At 39.1% G+C, this 23,473-nt stretch overlaps 1 protein-coding gene across 10 annotated transcripts in view; it reads right to left on the reverse strand.

Moving 5' to 3' along the window:
- Positions 1-23,473, reverse strand: part of TRPS1 (transcriptional repressor GATA binding 1) — a 223,056-nt gene that overhangs the window by 10,351 nt on the left and 189,232 nt on the right. For all 10 annotated transcript variants that reach the window (XM_069779938.1, XM_069779929.1, XM_069779939.1 and 7 more), the window contains one exon: positions 1,401-1,523. In XM_069779938.1, coding sequence (XP_069636039.1) covers positions 1,401-1,523 — 123 coding nt within the window. The remainder of the gene's footprint in view (positions 1-1,400; positions 1,524-23,473) is intronic.

A 23,473-nucleotide genomic window follows, 5' to 3' on the forward strand; every position in this document is an offset into this window, starting at 1 on the left:
AAAACATTTATTGACCTCAGAATGACAGCACATGGCAAACATAGCTAACCTTTCAGACTGGTGATGGTCTTGCTGCTTTTGGAAATTGGACAGCACATGGCAAACATAGCTAACCTTTCAGACTGGTGATGGTCTTGCTGCTTTTGGAAATTGGAATCTTTTTCTTTTTTATTAAGTAGCCTGGCTGGACAGGATCTTCAGTAAAACCAGGATTGTTATATGGCCTGTACACAAGACCAAGGGTAAAATTCAGAGAAACTACTAATTGATTTAGAAGCTTATGCCTCAAATTTAAAGAGAAATAAGCATAGGCACTTGGGAGTCTTAATGCATTTGAAATGTAGTCTCCTAAGTGACTTTTCTTGTTTTCTGAAAATGGAATTTCTGAAAAAAAAATTTAAAAAATACGCACTCAGCCACAACATATATTTCTGATTTGGGCTCTAAGCCTGAATTGCTATGTTGCCTTGGCAAACTCCCAAAGGCTGCCTCAGTTTCTATTTCTGAAAAATAGTAATACTTTTTAACTTCATGGGAATGTTGTAAAAATTAATTAATTAAAGTCAAATCTTAGTCACCTGACTCTCCCATGTGCTTCTATTAAAGATAGCGGGGATAATATTTAACTAGTGGGTCTTAACCTAAAAGATTGTGAGCATTTTGGCACTGATCCAAGGAAACACTTAAGCATGCCTTTCCTGGACCTGGACCAGAGCATTCAACATCTTTCAGGATCAAGTCAAGTGTCAATAAGATGAAAAGCAATATAGACAGTCCATGATTATTACTTATTCCCTGCCTGATCCCGAGGGATGGTGAATCTTCCCCTCACCAAGTGATGAGTGCCATCAAGTGAGTAACTTCCTTGTTGAGTTAGTTCAGAATCCTCCAGCAGACTATAAGAACTGTAGAAAAAAGAACAAAAAAACCCACCACCCCATATCTCCAGGAAATTTACTGTCAAGAATAAAGGGGGGAAGAGATGCGAAAGAAAACAAAACCACAGCAAGGGATATTTTTGATATAGATGTGATGTCTAACTTTAAGAAATTTTTTTTTTTTTATTACGAACATGAGGGCTCTTGAATTTAGAGAGCTTTCATCACAACATATTGTATGCCTTTAAATGGAATTCCCAGAAAAGAAATAATTTTCCCCTTATTTTGTATCAAAATAATTAAATGCATCACTGGTGATCTCAAACACGTCTACCCACAGCATCCCAGCCTGTTTCATAATGAATCACATCTGATCCCAAAGTGACCATACTGCAAAACCCTGTTAGGAAATTAACTGCAGGCCAGGGAGTGGTACTAATCACACAACCAGACAAGACCACAGCTGCCCAGCTTAGCTGTATAACCCCTTTTTTTCTGAACAAACCAGTAAGTTCTTCCTACCGAGTGAAGCTTCTGGTAGAGGCCACACGCATTGCATACATATCCACCATTTGCATTCTTTCGCCAGAGAGAGGTCTTTGTGGTCAGGCAATTGGCACAAAAAACACCCGAGCCTCTACGTCTCTGAAATAGGGAAGAAAAAGAAAAAAAAAAACACACAGAAAAAAAAACAGGTCAGAGGTGAGTCACATGAGCTGTGGAGTTAGGACAAATCAACACAGGAGTTTTGTCTCTAGACTGGCAACAATGACAGTATAAAACCACACTGCCCATAATGAGGTCAGGTTCAATTGTGCTTAATAGGCACCACTGATTTTCATTATAATTAACCCTAGAGTGATGGATGAGGTGTGTGAAACACCAAAGCCTTTTCAGAATAACAGCTTTAACTTTTTGAACTTCAGGTTTTGTGCATTTAATGATGGTTTCTAAACAGCAAATTCTGAAAAACCCCTCTGGAAGCTGACAGAGAACATTCTGTAAGCTTCTCCTGGTTTGTTCACCACATTTCACAACAGATTATTTCCTTTTAGTTTGCTCGAACTTAAAGTGTGATCGGTAACAAGAATTCTGAAACACCACCACTTCAACTAATTACAGTTTGTATCTATCTGCGTCATACTAATTACTTTAACAGAGATTATACTTCATTAATTGAATACACGATATTCAGTTCCAGTCTTTCCCACTTAGTTCTGAAATCAGTATAAGCTACCATATATTTCCCACAGCCCACTATGAACGAGGAGTAACCTCTGCCAAACAAATAAAAGTACAGTATTCTTAATGAGACTTTTGAACTTCACCCGAAAACTCAGAAAACATTGTCTCATCAATGGATAGATTTATTTGTTTTATTTTAGTCAGGCAAAGAAAGGCACAGTACAACTTTCCTCAATACAAATTGATTTTTAACCAGACTGAGCTGTGCATTCATCAGCTTTCATAATGATCCAGGAATATTTAAAAGTAGACACGTTTATGAGTATTGCTCGTTAAATTCTTTCTACAGAGTAATGATTTCATTAAACTTCTCATTTAAACAAAAGTCAGGCTGTGTTTGTGGGCACAAATACTAATAACCAGGAAATGGAATTCTTTTGCTGAAAAGAAAATCAGAATTTCAACTCTGTTCCCTGTTTGCAAAGGAAAAAAAATGACTAAGAAACCTTCAGCATCTAAGATAAGAATGGGTGAGTACAGGGAAAAACAGCCTGCGTAAAAACTAATTTTATTATAAATTAAAAATTACTAACACTATAAGTAAAAATTTCAGGGTTTCATAAAATTTAAGTAATTTATTTAACTTCAGTCCATACTGTAGAAGACTGGTGTTCATGCCAAAAAAATACAATGGTTATAATTGTACTCTGATACATTTCAAATGGAAAGCTTTCTGCAGACATAATTTTGGCTTCAAGACTGGAACACTTTCTTGGCATTGAAAGGGCATTTGATTCATCGGGTGTTTCACAATGTATCACTAAAAAGACCTGGTGAGCAGCCAGTTCCCTATAGGGTAATTTTTCCATCCAGATGCAAGTGCTATCAGAGGCCCTCGTCAGCTAAACTAATTATGATCTTGCATTTGCTGATGCCTGCTCACTCTAACGTTCGACATCCTCCATTAATCATCAATACAAGGAAAATGAATGAAACGTAAAGAAACGAGGGCTGGTAAGCTGCACAGCCATAAAAATCTGAAATGAGTGCAATAATTTAACAAGATTGGAGAAATGTTTTTAGTGAGCACAAAGTCAGGCTAACAATTGCCCTTTTAAACCAAGAACACAATTTCATTAGTACAGCAGGTTGTGCTACTTTAAAGTGATACAAGAAAATCGAGATTGTCGTCAAGATAATCTCTCTCTCACTCCCTTACATCATCCCCTACTTTGTCTCTTAAATCAGAAACAGTAATATACTATGTTTTCCTCGATTTGGCTAAGGGGAGAACTAAATGGCAGTTGATGTCCTTCAGCAAACATGTAACTAGTTGTGTGTATGAGACGCAGCTCACTCTGGGAAGGCACACTTGCCTACAAGTAAACTGAAGCTCCCAATTCTTTTTGTGGTTGCATATCCTTGCACAGCTTCACCTGGCTGCTGAAATATTTTCCTTAGGAGTACAATAAAAGCTTCACTAAACTAACCCCAGTTTGGTCCACTTGAAGGGTGAGAAGTTTCCAAGTAGAAATGACTGTATATGGCCAGGATTCAGATACAACTGTTCCTTTCCATTCCTACTTTTTGTCTGCCGCCCTATGGCTTCTTGGTGTGGTGTATTAACCAAGTGGAGTTTTAATCTGAGTCAGTCTTTCCACCCGGTCATTTCTGTTTGTGTTCCTTGAGTTTGGGAAATACCCTCTACGAAGTCACAGAAGACTTTTAAAATATAGGGAGAGCGGTCTACTTTATAGGCTGCATTTGCACACACCTGAATGGTGACAGAAGGTGTAGTAACACTGAAATCTTCATTGAATGCTGAATGACAGGCTTGAGAGGTGGGCCTGTGCGAACCTCATGAAGTTCAACAAGGCCACGTGCAAGGTCCTGCACATGGGTCGGGGCAATCCCAAGCACAAATATGGGCTGGGTGATGAGTGGATTGAGAGCAGCCCTGCAGAGAAGGACTTGAGCCAGCAATGGGTGTTTGCAGCCCAGAAAGCCAACCATATCCTGGGCTGTATCAAAACAAGCATGGCCAGCAGGTCGAGGGAGGTGATTCTGCCCCTCTACTCTGCTCTCGTGACACCCCACCTGGAGTACTGCGTTCAGCTTGGGGGCCCCCAGCGTAAGAAAGAAATGGACCTGCTCAAGTGGGTCCAGAGGAGGACCATGAAGATGATCAGAGGGCTGAAGCACCTGTCCTATGAAGACAGGCTGAGAGAGTTGGGGTTGATCAGCCTGGAGAAGAGAAGGCTCCAGGGAGACCTTAGAGCAGCCTTCCAGTACCCAAGGGGCGCCTACAGGAAAGATGGGAAGGGACTCTATCAGGCAGTGTAGTGATAGGACAAGGGGTAACTTTTAAACTGAAAGAGGGCAGATTTAGATTAGATATTAGGAAAAAATTCTTCACTGTGAGGGTGGTGAAGCACTGGAACAGGTTGCCCAGAGAGGTGGTAGATGCCCCATCCCTGGCAGTGTTCAAGGCCAGGTTGGATGGGGCTCTGAGCAACCTGCTCTAGCGGAAGGTGTCCCTGCCCATGGCAGGGGGGTTGGAACTAGATGATCTTTAAGGTCCCTTCCAACCCAAACTTTTGTATGATTCTATGATCTTTAAAACATTGACAAAAGTAACTCATTTCTTCTCTCTTCTTTAAAGAAAGATCTGATTCAAAGTTGACATTAGTTGCAATGAAGTAATACAATGACTACAGCTGGCAACAATCTACAAAATACCTCATAGTAGCTATATGTATCAAAAATGTATACCTGTGCTTATTTAGTACTCACAAACAATTTTTCTTTTTTAAAATCTCAAAGTAGTCCAGATAAACATCCTTCCCTAAATTTAATGCAAAGTGTGTAAAATCATCTTACACGCTGTTCTAAGCATTGCATCTTATCTTTCTTTACCTTCTCTTATTTCTGTACTATTTAAGGACCTTACAGGATAATCAACAATGATTATTCCCCTACCTAAGTGTTCCAACATAGATTACATATACTAATAAATTAAGAATTAAAACACCTCTGGAAAAACTTAAATGCTGTTACTTTGTTGAGCTTTTTGGTTATGAAATAGCTTTTCATAGTAGGGACACACAGCTTTAGAATGGATTTCCTGGGGTGAAACAGGACTATTGCAGAATTGGACTAAATATTCTTGACTCCCAGATCCCACTAACCACAGAACAGACATGCTTGTCAAAATACACCTGAGAAATTTTGATGATGTCTGCAAGAAAACATGGAGACTGATATTAAAAGCCTACAATGCCTGCAGTCCTCTCTTCTTAAACCAATACAGTTTCTTAAAACAAAACAAAAACCTAGGCCTTTACTTCCCACATACCAAGTTTTATAAAAGTTACTGGCCAACATAAATTATGTGATTATTTTTTTGTGTGTGTTAAATGTTAATTAGTGATGATACTTCTACTGTTAGTGATGATACTTCTGCAAGAGTCTGTTTGGCTTTGCATACTCAGCATTTGTACTAGTCAGTAATAATGGCCAATATTGCTGGTTTTCCAGGTAGTCTTGCAAAGGAACAGGCACTTGAGCTCCAATCCAGCAAAGTCAGCGCAACAGCTATGGCCCACAGCCTCCATAAAACCCAGCCATGCGCTCAAGTGCTCTGCTAAGCACCACTGTAGCCAGCATTTTCAGGAAATACGTTATGGAACCTTTTGCTCTTTTTCAAATGTGAACACATACTTAACATAGTTAATCTCTTAAGATCAGCACAGAACAGGTAAGCTGACATAACTAGTCATGGGAGGGTTTGAGCCACAGATAAAAGGTTTCAGTCTGCAGTCAATGCCACTAGCACTAGCTGGAGTGATCCATGAAAATTTCCTGTACATCCTTGGAAGAATAAGCCAAAAGGGTCTGAAAAACTAAAATATGTATCTACTGAGTCAAACTTTAATCATCTGGAGCCTTATAACCACTACATTACAATCCCAAATCCTGAAGGGGCCAGTGCAGCGAAGAGCCTGTCTCCATTTCCATTCCAGTTCCTAGGTCTGGGCGTTTAATATCACGGTTGTCTCAAATCACATTGGGCTGAAACTCGGCGCATGTTTTTGTCAGCCCAGATGTAACTTTTTTTTTCTTTTCTTTTTTGGTACTGAAAACTTTATTTAAATCAGTTCAGCTGTTTATAATTTGGAGATTGGCCAAAATGGGGGGGTGGAGGCAGAGGGGAGTTCAAGTTTTTCAGATAACTTTCTAACAAATCTACAATCATAGTGGCTTTACTCTGGGGAAAAAAAGTATGCACACATTTTAGTATTTTAGTAGTAGCAAAGCAACAAGTGGATTATTATTTTTATGTAGCTAAGCTATGAAAGTTTGTAATTATTCACTGAACATGTCTTGCAGATCTCTCTACTGTTTTCCCTCAGTAAGAACCATGCTGAAAGCATGTAATTGCATAACAACCCTTGATATGCAGAGTATTTACTCACATTTTTTATGGTTTCATATCTTGACCGTTTCAAATTGAACAAGTCTGAAACTTGGTATATACATCGTCAAGCCCGAATGCCTAATTTTTTTTTAACTCCTTAAATGCTTTTCACTAGTTACCAACACCTCACAGAAACAAGGAAATTAGTAGTGCTTTCTGCTAAGCAATAAACCAGCAGAGAATACCATAACAAGTAATTCACTCGGGCATCTTGACAGGATCAGGCCCTTCTTTTTCATAAAAACCTGCTTTAGAATTTAAAAAGATGACCGTACAGTTTATATGATTTCAAATTTTGTAGCCACGGAGAAGCTTCATTACACTCTACAGTTACACAAAATATATTTTAAAATGTACTGAACTTTGAGTTATTTTTTCAATGGAACTTCATGTAGCAAAATATATATTATAAAAACACAGCCAAAAACACTGCTCAGGAACTGTGTCTTTTTAGCTAGCTAGACTAAGCAACGGTGCCTGACACTCTGCTAGTGCCAGATACATCCTGTTTTCAAACTTTCTGCCAGAAGATGCTTTTAGAAACTCAAATAGGCTCCACAAGCGTCAGCCAAGCATTTTTCTTACATCACCCTCTTGGTTTTGGACACAACAAAACTTGTCTTTTTGCTGATTACTTTCACTTCCCCATCACAAAACGACAATACGATGAAGCCTGAGTGCATTTTTTTACCATCTCTGGCTTTCCTACCATGCCAGAAACAGAGCACGTTGTAATCACAGCTCCAGAACACGGGGTGCAGAGAAATCATAGGTGTTACCCAAGAATAAGCATATGCCTGACCTACTTCCAGTGACAAAGTTGGGGACTACAACCATACATGCCTCACTGAAAAAAAGACAAAACACTGACTCTGGATGCTCTCTGGCAACATGGGAGGTCCAAAAGGGGAGCACCAGGAAACCTGCAGGCGCTCAGTTCAGTGTGAGCCAGGTGACCTGCTGGGGAGAGGATCAGCTGTAAGCAGCTGGTCTCATACCTGTAATCACTGGGCTGCTACCACTCCCGTCAGGAAAACAGTATAATGCACTCATGGTTACATCTGTGTATGTTGCATTTGCACTGCCGTGAGTATTTAGGAGTTTCTGGTTTCACACCTGCTAGGTCTTTCCAGGTATTGTCCTTCTTATATGAGGAGGTATTTAGTTCTTTTGAGTTTGGGCGAGGCTAATTGAAGTTTGAAACCTGGGCAGCAAGGCAGCACCTGGATGTTGGAGTAAGCGCTAGTTTCTTCTGTTTAGGATGGGAAAAGAATTTTTCAGTCCTCATTTCTTTTGGCTGCAGAGGTACTCAGACCTTTCTGAATGTGTTTAATCAAAACTGCTTTCTCTCTCAGCTATGAAAACAGCCACAACTATGTCTCTGTAAAGTTTCACATTTTAAAATTTTAGTTGCTTTTGCTGTAACTATGTCTAAATTAAAAAGAAAGTCATTGGGTTTTCTTCCCTTTATAACTTGGACAGCTTTCAGGAATAGATCAGGCACAGCAAATTTTCGGCCCCAAAGCATAAGTTGTCAGAAAAAGCAAAACACATAAAGCAGAGTGTTAAAGTAGAAGTTGTTTTCAACCTTAACTATGAGTTAACAGATGCCTCATGAAGTCAATTTAATGTGCCAAATCTAAACTCTTCATCTACGACATTTTCAAGAGCAATTACATTAAAAAGCTGTATTTGAAAGATGCATAAGAAAGAGGTTAGGAAAGGCAAGGTAGGAAGAGAGTAAAAATGCCAAGAGGAAAGTTAAAATTACACACCTAATTCATATAAAAAGTTTAGTGGAATTTTTAATGCTCTATTGTGACAGCATCTTTTTATGATATATGCTGTATTACAAACTTTTAATGGGAGGAATCAGGAGGGTTTTAGAGAGGGAAAAAAACCCAGATAATAAATTAAACATTACTGCTAGCGCAGCCTTTCAGAATCCTACCCCTGATCCCTTAGGGACAGTAAATATTTTAATGTGCATGTAAACTGCAATTATTTTTTATCAGCAGCAAAAATGCAGATGAGTAGATTTTGTCCCAGCATTCGCAGCATTTCCCTGTATTTTGTAAAGCTACCTGAGAGACGGTGGCATTCGCTACTCAAAAAAAAAACCCAAACCACCCCAAAAAACAGGCAGCAAACTACAATATCTGTGTCCTACTAAGTGAAAAGAATTTAGTAAGATATTAGTTTAGGATGTCATGATTGCTACCAAAGTAAAACAATGGCTCACCAAAATAAATGATTAAATTAAGAAAAACATAGCTATGCAAAGAAGCCACTAAATCACTTGCTGTTGGATGTCTCCACTGCCGTCACCTCCTCACCTTTATTTCCTCCCCCAAGTAACAGCTGACCCAACCTTGGCCACTGTGCTGGAAGGGAATCAGCTTTGGACACCCACCTTCAGCCAGAGCCTGAGCTCCACAGGCAGGAATTTACCATCATTTTCATCATCCGTTAAGAGCTGCATGCAACTATGGGATCACAGAAATAATCTCAATACACTTTACAATGACTTACTCATTTTCGTTTAAGCATTTAGCAGTGAAAATTATGTAGTTCACAGTGTATATCTCCTTGTTAATCCAAACAGGGATGCAAGGTAATTTCACAGTTTCCCCCTCAAGATCTGCAGTGGCAGAAATATGAAACAACAAAACTTTTTCTGCAGGTTAGACCTCCTTGCCACAGTTAGTGGCAGCTGATTTTTAAACACTGTGTGTTAAAAAAACATGTGATCTTCTGTTGGGCCAAATACATATACACAGCCTAAATAAATACACATATACATATTTATGGTATGAGGTATTTGTAATGAACACTGAGAACTATTTTCTGGTAGAACTATATGTTAGTCTGGTTTGCAAAGAGTTAAATATTTCCTTAAACACTTTATACAAAGTATGATTTTTTAGAAAGCAGTTTCCTTCAACCGTCTTTTATTAGATATAATGTATTTTTAAGGTCTTATCCTTCAACTTGCACAGGCTGATCATCCTTAAATCTCTTCCAGTGCCTTAAACAGCAGCTACCACAGTATGGTATGATCTCGCTTCTGGTGCATTTTGCCACTGACTACCAGCAGCACAACACAGACTTCCATGGAGGCAACACAAAAATTAACTTTAAAATTTTTATTAACACCAATAGCAAAAAAAAAGAAAAAAAAAAGCAACCTGGAAACCTGCATTTCCCACACAATAATGATGTCATTTTGCAGCAACTGAAACCTATTCAAGAGGAATAGAAATTCTGTCTCCAATAACTCGCTGAGTCAATTACACAGGAAAGTACTGTAATGGGCTGTCCCCCGTCAAACAGCTCACGTACACGACTTCCTTCTCAATTACCAACTTGTCTGCATTGCCATCTGTAAAAACGAACGCATACCTTGTGCTGCCAGTTTCTGCTCTTGCACTTCCATTAGTGGAACTGGCTGCAGCTGCTCAAGAAGAAAGCCCCGATTGTCTTTGTTTGCCCCCATGTAGCACAATTTTTCTCCCTTCCTCCTGTACATCGACTCGCTGAGGTGTGCTCACGAGTATTTAAACTACAGTCCGCCTAAATCTGTGACCTGTTTTCTTTTCACAGTTTATCACCTAACACAGTAAAAAGCTGCCAGCAGCATCCCTCAGCATCTTCACCAGTATTATGATGTTAGTATTGCAACAGGTCTTATCAGTCCTTTTTAGGAACTGCTGCAAAAATTGCTAAGTTTCTGGCTAAACATATTCCCACTTTTCTAAATCAGCTTGTCCACCCAGGCAGTTTTAAAACAGTACCTATAAGAAGCAATCAAAAGTAAGATTAATAAAAGAAGTCCAATTTAGGAATAATACTATTCCCTACAAAAAATGGTTAGGTAGGTGCATTACTGTGCAAAAGCAGGACAGAACGAGCCTGGTTTGGTAACTGCAATCCTTGCTCCTAAATAATATAAACCTTTCTCCACTAGCACTTTGCTGAAACAGATTCACGCAGCAGTTCCAATGCTGAACGGCTGCCTGAAAACTCAGCACTCATACACACAGACCGCTGCTCCTTTCCGAACGCCGTGTGCTTCCAAACAAGCTCAGACTTTGTTAGAGAACAAATCTAAGAAAAAGTCATTACGAGCCTCTTGCATTTTTTCAAATTAGAAACACAACATAAACAGTATAAAAAGTACAAAATTAGACCACTCTTATTCCCATCGGTAAGTGGATAAAAGTAGTACCCTCAGAACTAAGCACACTGAAAGAGACATCGAGAAAACTGGAAATGCTTCTGGCTCGCTCCTTTCTTGGCACAAGGCAAAAATATCCAAGCCCTGCTGCCGCAAATGGGGAATCTAAATCAATAGTTAGACTTTGCTATAAACAGACTCAATTTCTGAGATAAAGAGCCAGTTATGAAGGTGCCCAAACATGGAATTAGGTGCTTAAGTTTAGGCATCAATACCAGAGGATTTATGTTCAAGAAGGCACCCCACATATCCCTTCTTTCATGAAGTAATCTCACTCATCAAATGAACAGACAAAAATGGAGCAAAGACACGTCCATATTTCCTTAAACACCCCTAGCTTTGACCTGGTAGAAGAACCAGAGTGCATTTGCAGATCTCAGCTAAGAGCCAATATGTAACTCTACATGTGATAGTAATTGAGGGTCCCAATCCCGCAAGTGCTCTGCTGTAAGCGTGAGCACAAAGCTGCTGGAGTTCTCAGCTTCTGGCATCTGTTCCCACTTCCACAGAAATCAGATGGGCAAAATTAAGTTTTGAGTAAAAAAAAAATCACAGACATTTAAAAAACATTCCCTGACCTTATTAAAGTCCACGTGATCTCTATTTATATAGAAAATGGCTCAGAAAGCCAGCAGCTGAGAGGAGGAACTCTCATTTGTAGATTTTGGCTGAGGGCTGCCAAAATCAGCAGGGGAAAGGCTCCTCAGGGGTAAAAATTTCAAAAGCCATTAAGTGTCTCAGAAGCCTCAGTCCCACTGACTTTTGATCACCTACACACTCCCAAATTTGCACCCCAAATCTGGAAACTACACTGGGAGAATAATTGCTAATTCAAACTTACAAAATGAGGATCTAAAGTTTTCATAGAAGTCTTCAGAACTCAGAGAGGAAATGTCAATTAGGTGTCTACCTCTCGGTGAAAACCAGTGAGGTAACATTTACCTGTTACATGTACGTTAAATAATTCCCCTTAGGACCATTAATTTTAATTAAAGAAAAAATATAACAAGAAAATGTTTCATATGGACAACTATAGCTTATATACTTCTTCAGGAACTGAAGTAACTATAATTTGAGTCTCACACAGTCCCCTTGAGAAAGCTCTTACTAGGGCGGGATCCAAAGTGGACTATGTCCACCTATTATTTTCAATATGCTTAGGACTGCACTCTCACTGCAGATCTTGTTGCTGTTGCTAGAATGGTTTCCATTCAGAAAAATCAACATTTGCCAACCCATACCACACAATTACCATAGTTATTTCCTATTGTGAGCTTAGGGAGAAACTGTGGTATCCCAGATACCACGGTGTGGTAAATATTGAAAAGTAGTGGCCTTTTTATAATGGACATTTTCATCTAATCCAATCCATTCCAAACACTTCCAGATAACAAGACAATAAGGCAGAGTCTGTGTCTAAGTGGTTAGCTCTAACATAATAATCTAATTCTGTCCTGTGATCCCACTTTCAGCAAAAATATTTGATGGCTTCCCTTTTGATAGCTTTAGGAAGTAAGAATGGAATAGAGCTGTGAGCAACCCCAACACCCATCTAGGGAGGTATCTCCTGAAAAAGAAAAGGGGGGGCGGGGAAAACCCAACAAACCCTGTATTTGTATTTTTTAAAGCTAACCCATCTAAAGTGCCAAAAGCCTCCTGGGCTGCATTAGGCAAAGCGTTACCAGCAGGTTGAGGGAGGTGATCCTTCCCTCTGCTCAGCCCTGGTGAGGCCACACCTGGAGCGTGCCGTGTCCAGTGCTGGGCTCCCCAGTACAAGAAAACTATGGATGTACTGGAAAGAGTCCAGTGAAGGGCCACAAAGATGACTGAGGGACTCAGGCATCTGTCATACAAGGAGAGGCTGAGAGAGCTGGGACTGTGCAGCCTGGAGAAGAGAAGGCACAGGGGGATCTTATTAATATGCACCTGATGGGAAAGTAGAGAAGATGGAGCCAGGCTCTTCTCAGTGGTGCACAGCAAGAGGACAAGAGGGAAAGGCATAAATTGAAATGCAGGAAATTCCATGTGAACATCAAGGAAAAGGGTTTTTTACTGTGAGGGTGGCTGAATACAGAACAGGTTGCCCTGAGAGGAGTCCTTGGAGATATTCAAAGCCTGACGGGACACAGCCCTGAGCACCCTGCTCTGGCTGACCTTGCTCTGAGCAGCAGGGTTGGATTAGATGATCTCCTGAGCTGCCTTCCAGCCTCAAGGATTTTGTGAGTCTTCCTTCAGTGAGAGGCTATCAATTTTAGCCTTCATTCATATTCATTTGCCTTGAAAAAGAAAATATTTTAAATTTCATGGCTATAAAAGTATTAATGAAAATAGACCGACATCCATGACTGAACGTTACAGGTTGCAGTCCGTAAAACTGTACAGCTACTAAAAATGAAGAAACCTACTCTTAAATTCCAGTGTAAATAATTTCAGAATGTTTACGAGGAACCAAGTGAGGCATCTAATGCAGGTTTTACAAAAATTGTTTTCTGCTTGCTCTTTCCTATCAAGATCTTAATGCCTACTTGTAAATGAGACTCAATATAGGGTGTTGTATAGCTTTTCTTAAAAATACCATTAAGATGAGAAGGAGAAGAGAACAACTGTTCTGTATTTTGGAGACATTTCTCCTTAAATAGTGTTTATGTACTGCAAGCATCCCTTCCATAAACAAACCAGGTCTTTGGAACAAGTGAACACAATCTCTGAAGAATCTTTACCAGCTTCTATTTCTGGTACATGATGCACTGAGAATTTTAGGCCAACATGGGCATATGGTCTCCTAGTTTGATAGGAAACATTTCATGGAATTCAACACAGAGCCACAGCATAATGACTGAAGACCTTAAAATCTGTGATATAACATAAGGTTGGGGAAAAAAAAAAAAGAAGAACAAAGAAAAGAGAAGAGAGAGAAAAGAGAAGAACAAAGAAAAGAGAAGAGAGAGAAAAGAGAAGAAGAAAAGAGAAGAGAGAGAAAAGAGAAGAGAAATAAAAGATCAAAGAAAAGAGGAGAGAAAAGAGAAGAACAAAGAAAAGAGAAGAGAGAGAAAAGAGAAGAAGAAAAGAGAAGAGAGAGAAAAGAGAAGAGAAATAAAAGATCAAAGAAAAGAGGAGAGAAAAGAGAAGAACAAAGAAAAGAGAAGAGAGAGAAAAGAGAAGAAGAAAAGAGAAGAGAGAGAAAAGAGAAGAGAAATAAAAGATCAAAGAAAAGAGAAGAGAGAGAAAAGAGAGAGAAAAGAGAAGAACAAAGAAGAGAGAAGAGAGAGAAAAGAGAAGAACAGAGAAGAGAGAGAAGAACAAAGAAAAGAGAAGAGAGAGAATAGAGAATGAAGAGAAGAGAGAGAAAAGAGAACAAAGAGAAACGAGAGAGAAAAGAGAACAAAGAAAAGAGAAAAGAAGATAAAGGGGAAGGGAAGGGAAGGGAAGGGAAGGGAAGGGAAGGGAAGGGAAGGGAAGGGAAGGGAAGGGAAGGGAAGGGAAGGGAAGGGAAGGGAAGGAAAGGAAGGGAAAAGAAAGGAAAGGAAAGGAAAGGAAAGGAAAGGAAAGGAAAGGGAAAAAACAAGTGTTTCCTGGTGCAATACTAGAGGCAGTAGGAGCATGTAAAAGCACAAGGAAAGTCATGGTAACTGGTGTGCACAAAGGAATGTTCTGAATTCCTTATTAATCAAGCTTAACCTCATTAACTAAACTGACTTAACCTCTTCTTTTTTTTTTTTTTTTAGGAGAATCACCCAGTAGGGAAATCAATTTTTAAAAAACCCAAATAATAAACAATATTTATCTTAATAACATTCATGCAGGATTTGTGGCTTTTCTGCCTTCGCAGCCTTAGAAACTGGTATGCCCTCTGTACTTTTTATACTCATTCACATCTGCACAGAGAGAATACTGTAACTGCAGAGCAGTGCTTCCAGCATCCCTAGTCTAATTTTTTTCTTACCTTTAAGAAAGTGGTTCTTAAATTGCTTAAGACACCAGCTTCAAAATCTGCATTGTCAGAATCACTCCTACAGATTGCATTTCACCGAAGGAATTGTTTCTAATTCAAGTGGCGAGGTGAGCATACTGCTGGGGGCAGTCATTCTCTTAAATGGTACGAGCCTGACAAGAGCAGTATGAGAGAAACATATAACTTAGCGGGGTTTTCCATCATGAGTTCTGAATGCCGAGGAAGAAACGTACCCACCCTGTCGCATACTCAGGCTTTAGTTCAGAGCGCAGCGAAGGACTGGAAAATGGCACTCAAGAAATCAAGCACCAGGCTGGAAGGAGAGACACAGCGAAAACCATCCTGTGAGCCCACAGTTAACTTATTTTTCACATCCTTTGGAGGCTTCTTAAATGAAGCTGACTGCGCAGGAATGCCTTGTAAAACAAGCCCTCCACTTCCTTTCTAAAGTGGTGTCAGCGAAACAGCTCCGCAGCCTCGCTCGCAAGCAGCTGTGGCTGCATCCATGTTGTGACTGGAAAGGCAAAGGCCATTGGGTTGCCTGAATGTGTTCAGGTATTTGTGCAGACCTCGGACACGGGCTCAAAAAGGAACTGTTTGGTCCCGTTCTACTGATCAATACATCAGATTTGCTATTTAGGCAAAAAATGACAGGAAAAAAGTTTCCCTTTTACCTTCCACCTGCTAGTATCACAATTCATCCGATTTTGAAACCAGCCTCCAGAAGCCCCACGTACACAACTTTGAAATAAAAAGAAACCTTTAAATTTAGACATGCTGTACAAAATCATAGCTGCTACTTGCAAATGGGCTATATTCAAAGCCATTTCTCTCTTACTGACGGAACAAAAACTCTGACACTTAAGAATTCACTTTTCAATTTAATTCAGGTTTTCCTTAACAGTGAATGTCAAATTGTTTTCACTCCCTTTCTTTATCACCTTTAGGATCTTTAGGAGTGAGAATGAAAAAGACATACAGCAGAAAGGAGCACATTTATAACGACATGCCTTTTCTCTAGGAGAAAAAAAATAATCTTCCATTTCATCAGCATCTTTGCCAAAAGCCCTCTTTCAGGAACTGAAAAGAGAAGGGCCTTTATTTCCTACATATATTTTATAGGAAACATTTTTTGGTTCTGTGTCATGGACTAGGATTTCACACCTTAGTGGCTAGTCGTATGGAAATGGACATGGCTGTGGAAACTTCATGGCTGTGAAACCCTGATAGTAAAATCAGCAGGAAGATGAGGAAGGTGTGGGGAACACTGAATGATTCATGCGGTAACAGCCTCTGAACCCTTTGAGGAGATTTTGGGATGACTGCCAATGCTACCTGTCTATGACCAGCATCCTGGACCCTCTAAAGCAGGCTTTAAATCTGGGCATGATACAGAGGGAGTATTGCTCTTTTGAATAATGCCCAAATATGTAAGTGGATGTGACATGTATGGATTTTTATAAGGAAAGACCTTTCCAAAATCAGGTTGCAATTACTGATGAGTTATACCTCCCAGAAATAATTCCTAAAATATAAATACCAGGCCCTGTTTCCTTTATTAATAGCAGTCTGAGTTAATGAGGGAACAACTTCCACAAGTTACTGTAGAGCAGTGTAAAGCTAAGCATCTTAGCTACGACATTCAAGAAATCGGTGTTTTGCAACTAACTCTTCCTTTGCCAAACCAAAGAACAAATCCTCTCCTATTTCATACCCAGTGTAACTCCACCTATTGCAGAAAGCACAAGGAGAGCAGAAGTTGGTAGAAAACCTACAGAGCTAGCACTGATTTGATGCCAATCTGTTTAAGACATAGAAGAAGAAAAAAAAAAAAGCAGATAAAAGACTGACTGCACTGAGCTTGGCTTTTGCTATGGGAAGGGCAATTCTTGGCTGATTTTACCATGGCCTTGCCATCTACCTTCGGAGCCCTGGCATATGCGTGGCACTACCATGGCAGACACGGTAGACTTATGTTCAAGACGGCCTACATAATTTTGCATTTCAGGAACGACAGCCCTAGCGCTGCAGCACATACTGCATGCACAGCCGGGGCTGTGATTTCTACTCCATTTCAGTGATTAATGGCTTCGTAATGGAATACAAGTTTCCTACAGAACGTTGCAGTCTCCCTACAAATTCGGCCTTGTCTGCTGTTTATCGGCAGGTTGTAGGGGCAGTGACAGACCAGTGCCGCTGAAAGCACTGGGTGCAGTCCCAGTACAGAGGCAAAGGCGCACGAAGCAGCTGGGCTGTAAGAGTCAGCTGCAGTCACTAGAGGGTACTGCGAGGGCACCCAGAGGGTGCTGCTCCCACGGCAGGGGGCAAAGGAAAACACTGGGAAACCCCACCACAGGCAACATCCCTCGACAATTGGATCGGGCTGTTTTAAAGGCGGATCTGCCTTTAAAAATGCCTAATCTCACTCCTGATTTCGAAGCGTTCCTGCGGGAAGTATCTGCACGCACACACATGCCACCAATAAGCCAAGCAACTCATGCCTTTATGGTTCATTTTTAAATCCAGTGCAGTCTGTGGATCATGAGTCACACAGTTCCTTCTTACGCAAAAGGCCAAACAGCTACAAAGAGCAGAGCGAGAATGAAATTCCTATGGTTTTAACAACAGTTACTCACAGAAGGCAAGATGGGGATCCCCCTGTTTATGTACAGCGTCACGTAAGATTACAGGGCTATTTAAGCAGTAAAGTAGTACAGAAAAAGAGAGAATGAATCTCAGCATCTGACTTTAGAAGACATCACTATGTTCATTAGTGAAGCAATAGAAAACAATAGCAATCATCTAGTGAAATAATTTTAGCCACTGCTACTTCTGAGTTTATCTATTAAACACTGCTATCCCATATAGAGTAAATAACTGCCAGGAAATCTACTGCACATACTTCAATATTCTGGTATTTTTAAAACACACAACCCTTTTCATGCACGAATATCCCTTAATGTGTCTGCCGGAGTTTCTGTGCTTTGCACAGACTAGCAAGAAGGGATGTTGGATGATGCTTCCGTTATGCTCTTAAGTTCTACCAGATTTCAGTAATAATTCTGATCAACCAGTGCATTCCAGACTTTATTGCCCATCTTTCTTTTTCCATTTCTTCCATCAACCAACCAGTTAATAAGAAAATAGGAAGAAAATGTGTGTGCAATGGATAGCACAGCATTCCAATGAGACACAGAAGTGGACAAATAATAGAATAGTTGGGAATATCAAGCAAAAATGTTAACATTAACTAGGTTTACTTTTCACTCTATTTAAATACAAAAATTTGAAGTAAGAAGTTTCTGTATTTTAGTCTCAGCCAATTTTGGGCCACACTGAATGTTAAATAAACTATTATTTAATCAAATACAGGCATATTAGTCTCACTCCTGCTGACAACTTCAATTAGAGTATTTTTGCTTCATACAAAAAAAAAAAAAGAAAAAAGAAAAAGCTCATGATCTTTAAACTACTATGGCTTCTGCACAACATCTGGTTACAATTTTTTATATATTCAACCATCAAACTTCTATCTCCACAAAACAGTTTACTCAAGATTTGTTTTAATTATTCTGCATTGCAAGCTTCATATGGCTTTGAAAAGGGGGTGAAAGGATCGCTCACGATGCAGACAGATGCAAACTGAAAAGGACTGTACATTGAAAGATGCTTTTGAAACAATTTTTAAAAATGAAAAAATCCTTTCTATCATTGCCAGGAAACAAGTGCTACTTTAACTGTTTCATTACACAGTACCTCTTGGCTTGTTCATTAGCAATTTTCCTGTTTTTTTGGTTGGATTCTAGGATTAAGGCAATCTTTATTAGCAATTTCATTGGAGCCATACAAGTTACAAACACATCTTTCCTCTTTTTCTCGCCAATGCCACAGTGGGAACACTATATTTCTGAAAGTGCTAGTTTAAAACAGAAAACATAGCAAAGAAAGCATCTGAATGTGATAAAGTAGAAATAAAAATGAATTTTATAGCAGCACAGAAAAGCCTTGCTCATACAAAAAAAAAATGTTGTACTGAATTTTAAGCATGGGAGAGATCTAATTTATTTTCATAAGCCTATTCACCTGTGTAAAGTTAAGTGCATTCATAAGCTTTTGCAAGATTGGACCTAAGACAAAAATTAAGAAAATGCCTGGGGTTCTGGTTTTATTAAATGTCAGAGCCTCAGTCAGCCAAAGGGACATAACTATATTTTTCTTAAATGAGTCTTGGGGTGCTACACCAAATCAATGAGTCTTGACATGGTGGAATCACTGTAAACTTTGGAGGATAAGAAACTTCTTACTCATTCATTTGCATTACATATATGGATTAATGGGAAAGCATTATGGAAAGTTATTATTTATTTTATGAGGTAACTGCTTTGAAATCCAGTAAATGAAACTCCTTTTTCCTGTTTTTCAGTCAGTCAGCACCCACCATTCCAAGATAGGAAATTCAAGGAAACTTCAGGTTTTTTTCTGGAGGTTTCTTCTGATGCAAAGCATGGATAAGCTTAGACATGGAATGTCATCTTTTAAGATTTTTTTTTCTTTAAAGATGCTCCAAAGAAGCCAGGAGAAGACATAGCTGCTAAAACACAATTACAACCATGGTCGCCTTATAAGCAGTTGAGCTTCACTGGCTCTGATTCCCAGAGAGAAACTCTTGATTTTGGTACTGGAGCAATATGTGCAGCTTTTTAAAAAATTATTTTTAATGAGGAAACTTCATTTGTGTATTAAAGAGGGCCTGAAGACATGATTTCATTTTGGTTCTGTGAGATATTCTGGTATTAAACTCATGATACAGTCATGTCTCTGAATCGGTGACCCATCATGGGTCAACACATGCATGAAAAAAACCCACCGACACTTTTGAATCCATGGCCAACCATACCAAAATGAGTCTAACCCCCGGAGCCTACTTAATTGTCAGGAGGAGCTCTGAGCAGGCTGTCTCACTAAACTCTGGGCACTGCCTCCACCAGGACTGCAAGAACTGCTGAAACAGTTACCCTCCGCTACAGTAATATTTGACACTTTGCTTGCAACCAAAACAGGGAAATACGGAAGAACGCAAAATTCTAACAGCATGCAAATTGCTGGTAAAAAGTCCCTGTTTTTCACAAAGCCTTGGTTGGCACAGAGGGTGATGATGGAGACGAAGCTTTATTTTTATCTGAACCAGTATTTCATCCTCACGTTCAAAATCTCGCGGTTACACCAAAGACATGACTGTTCCTCCTGGGTTACAGTTGCCATCTCAGCATAACAGCAAAAAGGACTTGCCGGGTTCATGCTGATTAAAGTGAGGAAACATGAATTGTCACTGTCCTCACTGACACAGCCTGAAAACAAAGGGCTTCAGTATTCACTGCCATCTTTTATTTCAGGTATGAAGAGCATGAACATGACTCAGAACAAAAGGAAGCCATTGGTGAAGCCTTCTTTTGCATGTGCCCCCCCCCCAATCCCCATCAACAATCCCAAGGTACATTTTTAGTGTGGTGGGAATTCAGACACACGATTTTGATTAATGTTAATGCAAGTCGTGTGGCCAAATCCCTGTACACCACTTTGAGAGTTTATTCTAAAATCGAAATATAATTAAGGTTGCAACACAAACCAAATAAGGTGAGGAAATGACACTTCATTAGTAACCTATTTGTTACGAGTACCATAGGTAACCTCTTGCAACAGTGTCGTACTATAATTAAATGTTTTAAGTGTTTGTATACCACCACTGTCAACTGGTTAGGAAAATACGGTAAAGACATCCAGACACACTAAAAAAAAGGTTAGCTTCTGCAACTAGAAAAATTACTTAAATTATTTAGTTGTGGTATTGGATCAGAAGATTTTGAGTTCTCTTCCCAGTGACACTTGGAGACGAGTACATTTGTTCTTCGTAAATTTATACTAACGAGCAGTCGTGCATAATACAGCAGACTGTAAACAGAGGAGAAGAGGAGCTGAAGGCAGCAGGACTGCATATGAGGAGTTTCTGTTTAGTCAAGCTGATAGGTAACAGATAAATGATCTAAAGATTGTTTTCAGTTTTCCCTCTTGCACAAAGCTATATTCCAGATCTTTATAACTGTGAAAACCAAACATGAACTCTACAGTGAGAAAGGGTGTCATGCATGGGAAGAGGTCCCGTGCCTGTTGCACTGCTTTTGCTGATGACTGTAAGTGGCATTTCTGTGGTCATTCCCTTATTCTGGTTCTGCAGAAAACTGCCAAGCCAGTTATGGCTTGGGTGGGTTTTGTTTGTTTGTTTGTTTTTAATTATTATTATTATTCTTGTGGACTGCAGGCTAAGGTTTTTCATCTTCTCAATCACATGAAAGCCCATGGAAAGAGGAGTTCTCTAAACTCTCTCTTGGAGGCAATGGTAGGCTTTTCACTAAAGATCAGTAGAAGCTACCTAAGAAGCTAATGGCTGTGGACCATAATCTGCAATAAACCACTTTTACTGTCTTTGTAGTGTAGAAAGAAGAGAGTGATTTTGTGTGTGTACATGTGTGCATGAAGAACGGCAGCAATAGTCAGCTGTGCTTTACAGAACAAGGAGATCTTACAGTAGCAAGTGGGCAATGGGTCTATCTGAGATCGAGCAACTTTCCATATCATCACTGAAAGCAAATGAAATTAAAGACACAAAATACAATTCAGTCCTTCATGTAAGATTTAAGATTATTACTGTAGACCTCAGGTATTTTGTGCTGGCATTCTGGACATGTGTGATGTTGTTGCTAGCAGTAAATTCAAAGCTCTTAACGTACATAATACAAAACAAAATCTGAGAAAAAGAACTGGTGCTTAATGGAAAAATATCTGGGCCATAAGCATTGATCTTTATTACATATCTATTCACTACACTCCTTGCCATACTTCTAGCAAGTTCAGAAGAGAGGACTACATACTACTACGATAAAATGCAACTTGCAGTCTGTAATCTGACTTTGTAAGCACATTTGGTAGACTCATACAAAATGTACAAGTAAAATGATCTAAATTATAAAGTAGATTTTTTTCTTTTAAAAAAGTCATTGAGTATGTCTTATATAGCTAGGTTTTTCTTTAACATTACAGTCTCTTTAAAAGTGGATTAGACATATACTGTCTTTTGACATAGTGTAAGAAGCAAGAGCGTGCAGAGAGCTCGGAGGATGTAATTTTTTCCCTCTAACATAAAAAGATGTGTGAAGTTACTATGGCTCTTCAAAATGGCCTAGTAATTGAGCCTGGTTATGGTCTCATTAATGCGCAAGTTTCATTTATCACCTTCTTTCTTTGTGGATTATGTGCATTGATTCATCAAGACTTGTGACACCTGGTTTTCATTTGCTCTGTTCAGTGCTTCTTTTTTAATCAGTTTGTACTAGATTGGTGTAAGAAACAGTCTGAAAGTAAAACGCACTAGCCTCCTGAAAACAGAAATGAGAAAATTTCAGCTTTTTTTAAAATTTACAATTAAATGCCTTTTCACTCCCTTTTCATGCTCTTTGCATGCTTTTCTTTTCTCTTTTCATGCTCTTTGCATGCTTTTCTTTCAAGTACGTTTAATAACATGCTTGCTGCAGCTACTCATAACATAAAAGGAGCAAACAAAACAATGTACACTTAACAGGGGAGATGTAGGTGCCTAGTAAGTTCATTATTACAAAAAGTAATTGATTTTAATTCATGTAAATATAAGTGACAAGAATAACACAGGCAAAGTTTTTTCTTGCTGAACTACAATATCCTTGTTAAGTTGTACAGTTTAATAATGAGATGTTCTCATATAAATTTCCCTCTGCCTTCCTTCTTTACTTCGCTTTTCTAAAATATGTATCACTTCAAATATTTCCATTCCCCATGTCACTGGCAAATGCCAGAAATAGAGAAAGAGAGATCTGATAAAGATAAAGCATGACAAAAGTTTCACGGATAATTGCCTTCACATATCCAGTTCAGCTCTCATCTCTCCTAATTAGCCTCATTACCATACCTTAAGACAGACCAGCAGTCACTCAAACTCCCTGTTTTTTCTGTCAAAACTATTGCTGACAGGCAAATGGACAACACATGCACTGAGTGAGTCTATTCTAGACTATTCTTTTACAAGACTAGCCTCCAGCAGAAAACACAAAACAATAGGTCTTCTATAAATGTATAATGAAAGTATACATACAGTGTGTGAATACTCAATAAATTATTGTTCTATTCATTGCTCCGCCATCACTTAAAATGAGGACAATAAAAAAAGAAAAATCATTTTCATATACTATCATTCTCCAGAATAGCAAAGAGATCAAAACCAATGCAGTATTTCACTATGACTGATACAGACTTTCAGAAGAGCCTTACCACAGTCGCTGAAAAAAAAAATCACTTGAGTACTGTAAAGTTTGAATATGTCAGTGCAGTACTGCTTTCAGCATACCCACGCTATCACAGGAAGCTTTTTGTTTTTACAAACCATGTTCAAATGAAAAAGCTTCATCCCATCGCTCATATTCATTTAAAATTAGCTCGTAAAAAGTATCCACAGAATAGTTCACAGGGGCACTGGAAATATTTTAATATTAAACTCCACTGGCTATCAAAACATTAAACTGTATAATGGGAAGCCATTGAAACCCCTCACAATGTCCATTTCTTTTTCATTGTTGTTTTAGTCACACATTATATTATGTATAGAGATCAGATACATGGTACTTTGTTTTCATTTTCTCTATTTCTCTATAAATTTCATT

Source organism: Haliaeetus albicilla, chromosome 3 (genome assembly GCF_947461875.1).
Source record: "Haliaeetus albicilla chromosome 3, bHalAlb1.1, whole genome shotgun sequence".
Lineage (NCBI taxonomy): Eukaryota > Metazoa > Chordata > Aves > Accipitriformes > Accipitridae > Haliaeetus > Haliaeetus albicilla.